This window comes from Seriola dumerili, unplaced genomic scaffold (assembly GCF_002260705.1).
Source record: "Seriola dumerili isolate Sdu_G_001 unplaced genomic scaffold, Sdu_1.0 BDQW01000011.1, whole genome shotgun sequence".
NCBI classification, from domain to species: domain Eukaryota; kingdom Metazoa; phylum Chordata; class Actinopteri; order Carangiformes; family Carangidae; genus Seriola; species Seriola dumerili.
In genome coordinates this window covers 1,407,668-1,416,021 of record NW_019174266.1, presented here as the reverse complement: position 1 = coordinate 1,416,021, position 8,354 = coordinate 1,407,668, and the positions used below count along the sequence as shown (strand labels likewise).

The 8,354-nt window shown below is 38.4% G+C and overlaps 1 protein-coding gene across 2 annotated transcripts; it reads left to right on the top strand.

Annotated features, from left to right (window-relative positions):
• The first annotated feature begins 1,225 nt into the window (after nt 1-1,225).
• slc35c1 (solute carrier family 35 member C1) lies at nt 1,226-5,371 on the top strand. Of its 2 annotated transcripts, XM_022748375.1 has the most exons (3): nt 1,226-1,323; nt 2,051-2,562; nt 3,641-5,371. In XM_022748375.1, the coding sequence occupies exons 2-3, from the start codon at nt 2,082-2,084 to the stop codon at nt 4,219-4,221; spliced, it is 1,062 nt and encodes a 353-aa protein (XP_022604096.1). In that variant the 5' UTR covers nt 1,226-1,323; nt 2,051-2,081; the 3' UTR covers nt 4,222-5,371. The 2 variants fall into 2 exon arrangements, with proteins under 2 accessions (XP_022604096.1, XP_022604089.1); XM_022748368.1 differs by lacking the exon at nt 1,226-1,323 and having other exon boundaries at nt 1,927-2,562.
• The last annotated feature ends 2,983 nt before the right edge of the window (nt 5,372-8,354 follow it).

Below are 8,354 nucleotides of genomic sequence, written 5' to 3'. Positions count from 1 at the left end.
CAGGCTGAGTTAGGCTGCACAAATACTGCCTCTGTTCTTGCAGGAAGATGGGAGTTTTGTGTGCACTGTATATTCAAGGAAGTTTGAAGAGATCCAAAGAATGGTATTATAGACAAAGGTTTAGATTTAAGTAGCCACATTTTGACCATATTGTAGATGATCAAGGGTTACTGTTCTGAGGCAAGTGAAAAGTCCAATCCAGTAGTCTAAATGAGAAAAGACTGATTTATGAATTAAGATGTTTTGGGTTGTTTGTTCTTTGTGTACTGTTTCACTCTATATATTGCTTCTTTTTCACTATTAAATAAAAAACCTAATCCTACTAATCATGACTATGCAACTACATAATGTGTTTGCACAAGTCATGTGTCAGTCTGACTTGATAATCTGCAGCCTGCCACATAATCAGCATTTATGATTATTTTCTGCCACCTGCTGTCTTGAGGCTGTAGTGCAGCAGTAATGTGTCAGAACCATAAATGCCTGCTGCTGCCTATGTCCAATAGTGGGAATTTTAAAAAATGACAGTACATAGTGAAAACAATGAGAAATCGGTTTTAATAATAATTATTATTGTTGTTTTTGTTGTTGTTGTTGTTATTTTAAATAGGATACATATAGTTTTTACTTTTTTAGTTGGATACTAACATGGGTTTTTGAGAGAGGGAGATTGGTGACTTGAAGACTTTTTTTTTTATTAAATAAATTGAAACTTGGATTATGCCTAATTTATGTGCTACGTTTTTTTTTTTTTAAAGAAATGTATATCCAGAGGTTATATGTATATGGCTTCATGGTTATTGCAGGCATTTAATACTGAACTGTAAATGTATCAGCAAATACAGTGGAGGTCTTGACTAAAATAACTTATACAAACAAAATAAAGTTACAGACTACACTGGTTTTAATTCTGAAAACCATCGTGAGTGTTCCTGTAAAATTAGCATGACAACCACACTTAAAGGCTTCAAGCAGTGATTCCCATTGTAAAACCTCATAAAGAAGCTGTCGTAATTCTTGTTGTCAGTTCTTTATCGATTCTCCTGTTGTTTTGATGTTAGTAAAGGCATTACTCTTTGCTCTTTACTTTTGACTGTGAGTTTTAAAAAGAGTTTCTGGATTTTTCCGATCAGGTCTACATATCTATCCTAGACAGTGTCCTCTGGCAAGGCAGGGCAAAGGTATCTATCAGGAAATTCTGGTCATGCAAAACCCACCAGTGCCGTTCCCTCTTGGGAGGGGTAGAAACAGTAAAAAGATACTTCCTCATTGACTAGCTCTCCATGCTAGACTCAAATACAGAGCAATCTCGGACAAATTAAGGTATGAAAACCGTCTTTTTTTTTACATACAATACATCACATACCCAATCAAAAAAAATGTGGGCTAATAAACCTTTTGGCAGGTGAGTTAACATTAAAATCGAAAGGCTTAGTTACCAGATGAAAGGATAAATGCAACATATAAACTGTAGCGCAAAATGTAGCTACTTCAAGCTGAAACAAATAAATACATTAACTAGTTTGAATAATGAAAGCTCCTAAGTTTGTTTGGGTTTTTTTTTTTTTTTTTTTTTTTTTTTTTTTTTGAAAGAATGGGAATGGTCACCGACTCACGTTTATTCAAGGACTCTGTCTCTTTAAATAAAATAAAAAATGTTTCACTCCAGGAAGTAGTCACGCTCTAGGAGACTTCTGGTTTGGGCGCCTGCCTTCAAAATAAATGTTTGAATGTTTGTGTTGTCGGAGAAATAGACAATTAGCAGCAACAACTTGAACAACTGTTCCCATTGAATATATTCCAAAAGTGAGTGATTTAATTTTTCTGTGAAATGACTGTATTCCTTTGAATCGGGCATAGATTTGTGGAGAAGGCGCTTTTATTCTGAAGAAATCAGACCGGAAAACTTTTTGTTGTAGCCGCTGGCCCAACACAACAGTCATGTTTGCAACGTATAGTTAGCAACGCTGCACTGTAGCTACATTTTTAGCTGCTGTAAATGATTCACTTCTTACCCCGGTTGTTCTTCTTTCTCTATAATCATGAACAGGACGCACCTGAAGCGGTTCACTATCTTGAGGATGGCTCTGTCCGGCTCAGAAACGATGGACCAGGACGAACAAGGAGAGACTTTCTTATTCCGGGCTTGCAGAATAGCGGCTGTGGTTGCACTGTACTGGTTTATTTCAATAACAATGGTGTTCCTTAATAATTATCTGCTGGACAACCGAGACTTGGACGCGCCGCTGTTCGTCACTTTTTATCAGTGCGTGGTGACGGTTGGTCTGTGCTGGCTCATGCAGCTGCTGTCCAAGTTGTGCCCGGGGCTCATCGACTTCCCGTCGGTCAGATTCGACTTGAAGACGTCTCGGGAGGTCCTGCCGCTGTCCATTGTGTTCATCAGCATGATCACCTTCAATAACCTGTGCCTGAAATACGTCGGAGTGGCTTTTTACACTGTCGGCCGTTCACTCAGCACAGTTTTCAATGTGCTGCTGTCGTATGTCATCCTGAAACAAACCACATCTTACCAAGCCTTACTGTGCTGTGGGATCATACTTGGTAGGTCAACCTTCTTCTTTCCTGAATAGAGACAGTTAACGCGGTATTTTTCTCGATTAGATAAATAATAAATGATTTGTCAACCTTTGCACGTGATCAATAGTCTTGATGAATGCAGCAATAAAGAAATTGCATGCACCAGGTGCATCACATGAAAGGACATAAAACGAGTAGAAAAACATGTTACAATCATTCATATAAAATGAGATGGAAATGATTAGGAAAGACATAAACCAAAATCCATTAACTGTTTGAATAATGTTGTGGAAATTATTCATTGTGTGTGCATAAAAGTGTCTGATGTATACATTATATTAACCATTTCAATTTTAATAGCATTCAACTTAACAATAGTTGATATGTACAATACCAGTCAAACGTTTGGACACAATGGAAAAGTGTATTCAAACTTTTTACTGGTACTGTATGTTTAGGGCTGAAAAATTAATTGAAATCGCAATTTGGCAAATCGCAGGAGCTGCAATTTTTTTTTTGATAAAGGTAAAATGTGTCACAACAGAACATGAATTAAGCGTTGTGATGCTACAGAGATGCCACAGTTTGCAAATCATATTCTCCGGAATATTAAATAAACAAAATTAAATATTAACATTACCATTCCCACGTAATTGTCTCGTATCACAATCACCCAAATATGATTTTTCTTTATTTTGCAGATCGTTCAGCAATTAGTGCTGAAAAGATTTGTCATCCAGTAACATTATTTAGTCATTTATCAAGCAGACATCGCAAACTTTCACTAGTTTCTGCTGTTATGTTTTATTTCATTGTAAATACCCAATTTGTGATGATACATATCCAATGTAAAAAATTTTAGTTTTTTCAGGATAGAACAGTCATCTGTGAGAACGTGTGAATGTTGACTTTTCACTATTTTCTGACACAAACTTGTCATTTAATTCACTTTTGTAGTGCTAATTTTAATCAATATTTCAGTTCTTGTCTATAAAATGTATAAGTCCAAGAAATATAAATTATTCACTTAAATGACTTTATTAATATTGGTAAGAAAACTGTCCTGTGATGTCACAGACCTGTATGTTTCCTTGTTTCTCAGGTGGATTCTGGCTTGGCGTGGACCAGGAAGGTATGGCGGGGTCCCTGTCCTGGTCAGGCGTCTTTTTTGGGGTACTTGCCAGCGCTTGTGTTTCTCTCAATGCCATCTTCACCAAGAAGGTGATGCCAGCAGTGGACGGAAACATCTGGAAACTGTCCTATTACAACAACATTAATGCCTGCGTCCTCTTCCTGCCGCTCATTGTCGTGTTTGGAGAGGTGGGTCGCATCGCCAGCTTCAGCCGCTTCACTGACCTCGGGTTTTGGGGTATGATGACACTCGGAGGAGTGTTTGGTTTCGCCATCGGCTACGTCACAGGTCTCCAGATTAAGTACACCAGTCCTCTCACGCACAACGTCTCAGGGACGGCAAAGGCCTGTGCGCAGACTGTTATTGCAGTGGTGTACAACTCCTCCAGTAAAAGCCTGCTGTGGTGGACCAGTAACATGATGGTTCTCGGCGGCTCGTCAGCCTACACTTGGGTTAAAAGTCTAGAAATGAAGAAGACTCCCCTCAAAGACTCTCAGGACTCGGCCAAGGAAAAACTGCTTTCAGGGGAGAAAAGCGGTTTGGGAGTGTAGCCATTGTGCAGGGTAACAATAGGCTAAGAAACCTGTAGCCTTTAACCATGTGGCGTGAGAATGTGAAATAATGTAATATTAAGAATATGAGTAAGTAGCAGTTTTAGTAGTACATGCACGGAATCAGTGATTTGGGTTGGGTTTAATAGTCTTGTGGGTTTTATACAGTTTGACTCGAGGTATGAAGGCATTTGTATGTATATATATATTTAAAGCTTCATATTCATTTGAGGCATTTTTAAAATTATTTTTAAATTATATTACAGAGAAATATAATAATGTGTCTTTTATGCTCTAGTCTACAGATGAAGGAATAAAGGAAGTTTTTATTCACAGGGAGGGAAGAAGCATTTACTCAGTTTGAGAGTTATTGGCATCATATTGAAATATAAGCTTTTCTATATCTATTGTTTAATTCTGATCATGATATTTTTCTTAGAAGGGGTGTCGGACATGCAAAATTTTTTTTATGAAATGTCACAATCATGGCAATGTTTGAAGGGGAATTTATCTGTTATCTCAAATATGAACAGAGCCAAGGCAGCAGGATATCTGTAGTTTATGGAAGGCACGACAGACAGTGGGACCAACGTAGGCTTTAACCTCCAAAGAAAACACTTCCTCAGCATTTTGAACTGTTGTGCATCATTTGCTACAGCACACTATGTTTCTGAGCTGAGTCAAACTCTGCAAACATAGGCGTTGGTGACTATTGTGTTTCTTTGCAGAGGTGTCAGCTGTGGGATCATGTGTGAACATTAAACAGCTCTCTGAAGTCGGATGTTTGATATGAAGGCAGATGAACAAACAATGTGAACGTGGTTAATAGAATTATGACCGTCATTATTCAGAGCACAGAGGAAGGTGAATATTCTGAGACCTGCTCAAATAAATACAAGCTGTATCAACCAAATGAATAGACGACACAGATAAAGGTCACTGAATGTAAATCACCCGATCATCAGGTCACCAGTAGCACCAGGAGCAAAGTAAATAGTTGAGAATGGCTTTGAGTAATGTATCTACCAAGAAACTATAATTATTAGTCTTTAAAAAATAAGAAATATCATTTCCCCTTGATATGTTTGAAACTGAATTACACTGAGGAGTTTTACTTTTTACGACAAAATAAATTTTATGATAAAACCCATTTCTCTCTGTGTCTGTACTCAGTCATTTTGATTTTCTTCTCAAATTTTATTTTAATTTCTCCTTCATTGAACTGTTTATAGAAATACAATAAAAATGCACCATGTGCTTATTATTTTTGTCCCAACTTTGAATTGCTTGCTTTGGGCAAACATTAACTGTTGATGAGATGCAACAACAGACGGGATTTTTCTACATATTTACATTTGAGGATTTACAATTTAATTTCTTTCTTTCTTTTCATTTTAATTTTCAGCTCGTGCTAAATTCTAGCTGGTCATTGTAGCCTGCCGGGCTTGGAGTAATTCAGATGTCTGCTGGCAATGGCAATCAAAGCTTACTTCATGCAACTGCTGCAAAGCTTAATCCGTCTTCATTCTTTCTACGTCTGGGGTCTCGTTTAAGGTGATATGTTTCAGTGAGAGGGCCCCTGGATGTGTCTCTATTGTCTTGAGTTGAGGAAGGTCAATGGATGTGGGAGCAGGGTTGGATGAGAGCCTCTGACCTCCAAATGGAATATTCCTCTGAGCAACTGGGGGGCTAAAAATAACCCGACAGAGCACCATGGGTAATTACATGAACCAAAAAACACTGGTCTCTGATGTCGAGAACTCATTTCAACAGTGAGTTTGGCCCTGTGACACAAATGAGAGTTTTATAACTGTGTCATAGTGTGGAATACGTAATCCCCCACCCCCACCCCCACCCCACCCCACCCTTCATCTTTCCCTCTCATGTCTGGTTGGGTCAGGTTCAACATGAGAGAAGGAGGCAAAATCTTCAGCAGTGATTGACAGTTCAAAGGCTGCGAGCATCAAAAGTAGTCACTCATGTTTCTTTATACATGTCAGCTCAAAGTGGTGGTCAAAATGTGGTTGGCACTGTGTCGATGGGAGACTTAATTACCACTGGGGTGTTTTCAGTTAAGAATCATGACGACTGTTTTTTTTGCTGTCTGTAGAAACATATTCCCACCATGCAATATATTTAACCTTACACTGTTTTATACAGTTTAATACCCATAGCCTCATGATGAAATGCACCTTAAACCTGCATTCATTGATTTTTTTTTTTTTCTTTTTGAACACTTGAGGGCAGCAAAGATGACCCTGACCTAATATCACCTCACAAATTCGATATGGCAAACATGGTAGCAAACTGATTTATACGGAGCAACGTTAGGATTCATTTGGAGTGGTATTTTTGGCCAATATTCACTCTCCTTGTAGCTCTGTTTTTGACTCCACCAACTCCTCCGTCTGTCACTTGGTGATGGGCAGGAAGGAAACTACGAGTCTTTCACTGAAAATATGAAAATCACCCTGATGAGATCAATGAGACTGAACCAAAAGAGTGAACTTGCAATCTATAAATAAAAATATTGAGCTGAATGACAGTAATAAGCTGTTTGGAGCTGGGGTGGGGGGTTACTACAAGTGACCTCTTTCACAGTTCACCAGTGCATTACTGTAGGTTTTTATCCAAGACTACAGCCACACATCATTCTAGCATGGTGGTGAAGTGAAAAAGGTTCTTCAGATCACTAGGTCCCGGGGTACCCCAGGGGTTCTTGTCCTGGGGGTCTCCAGCAAAAAGGGGATTCATTTTATTTTCACTATAATTCCATCCATAACTAACACAATGACAGAACGTGTGACTATTTTGGTCGTAGGTTTCAAACACTTTCTGTGATAAAACATCTAAAAGCAAACATTATTTGGGGGACCCTGGGACAAAATCTTATCAAATGGGGGTCCGCGATCTAATTTGTGTCAGTTTAGGGATGATAAGAGTTCTTCTGTCTACCTGTCTAACATGTTTTGGGCTGAAATTGGGAATCCACACTTTTTTTTTTCCTGACCATATATAGTTTGTCAGCCACACCTGCTGTATATGTTCAGGGTAAAAAGTGATTTATGTTGACTTGTGAACTTGAAAGTGTGGGGCTCTAAAAAAATATATATATATGTATATGGTGCATAATGATAATATGAAACTATGACTTGAAAAAAGAAAGGGGGAAATTTGCTGTGAACTTTTTCACAGTAATTAAGATGCCACAAATCTCAGTCATCTCCTAGAAGAAAGTGATTATATCAGGTATCACAAAAAGTAAAAAAAATAAAATAAACAACAGCAAACAACAGTTAAAGTCACGTAGCCTTATCGCTCTCAATCTGTCTGCTCACAACCTGCTGTAATGGAGAAGATGAGAACAGATATCAAAACACGGAAACTCCTAAGTAACAGCTTAGGTAATGGAAAAGCAACCTTGGTCATGAAATGGGCTGTGTCGATCCTATCGGCCTCATTGCTCCTGGCAAATCTGCGTAGACTGACATCATAAACATTTCATAGGGTCATTAGAGGTAACATCTGTTATCTGTCATGTCTGGCCTGACAGCTGGTGTATGATGAGGCATCAGTGAACAATTTTGGCTTGATGCATGTGCAGATATGTATTTTTTAAGTATTTGAAAAAATAAAAAAGATTTTGAATATCTAACTTGCAGCTTTGGAGAAATTCACTTGTTTTCTTTCCTTGAAACCTCTTTCAGCAAACTGACAGATGGAGTTTTTTTTTTTTTTCCTGGACATCCATGTTTTCCTCATTAGGATGTCTTTATTTCCCCCAAATGCACTTTCCACTTTCTTTGCCAGCAAGTATTTTCCCCCTGTTACTATTCAGCGTGCAGCAGCACTCATTCTGAACTCACACCGGGAGCAGAGCAGCAGGAACTAGTTGCAGTCCTACCATCGATTTGAGCTACACATCTCAAAGCAAATACAAGATTTCACAAATGAAAAAGCATCATGGAAGGAATGGGTTAAGGATCTCTGTCCATTATGCTGAGATGGGTGAATTCATCATCCATAGTTACGTCATATTTTGAGCAGAGAGACACATCTGTAGATAACACTGAGCTAGCGCGACCTTCTTGGAACTTCTTTAGAGGTTTATTGCTGTGAGTTTGGCAGCCAAC

Coding starts and splice junctions, on each gene's coding strand:
- slc35c1 (XM_022748368.1), top strand. CDS start 2,043: ATGAACAGGACGCACCTGAAGCGGTTCACTATCTTGAGGATGGCTCTG. Junction 2,563..3,640: donor GTGCTGTGGGATCATACTTG/GTAGGTCAACCT, acceptor CTTGTTTCTCAG/GTGGATTCTGGCTTGGCGTG.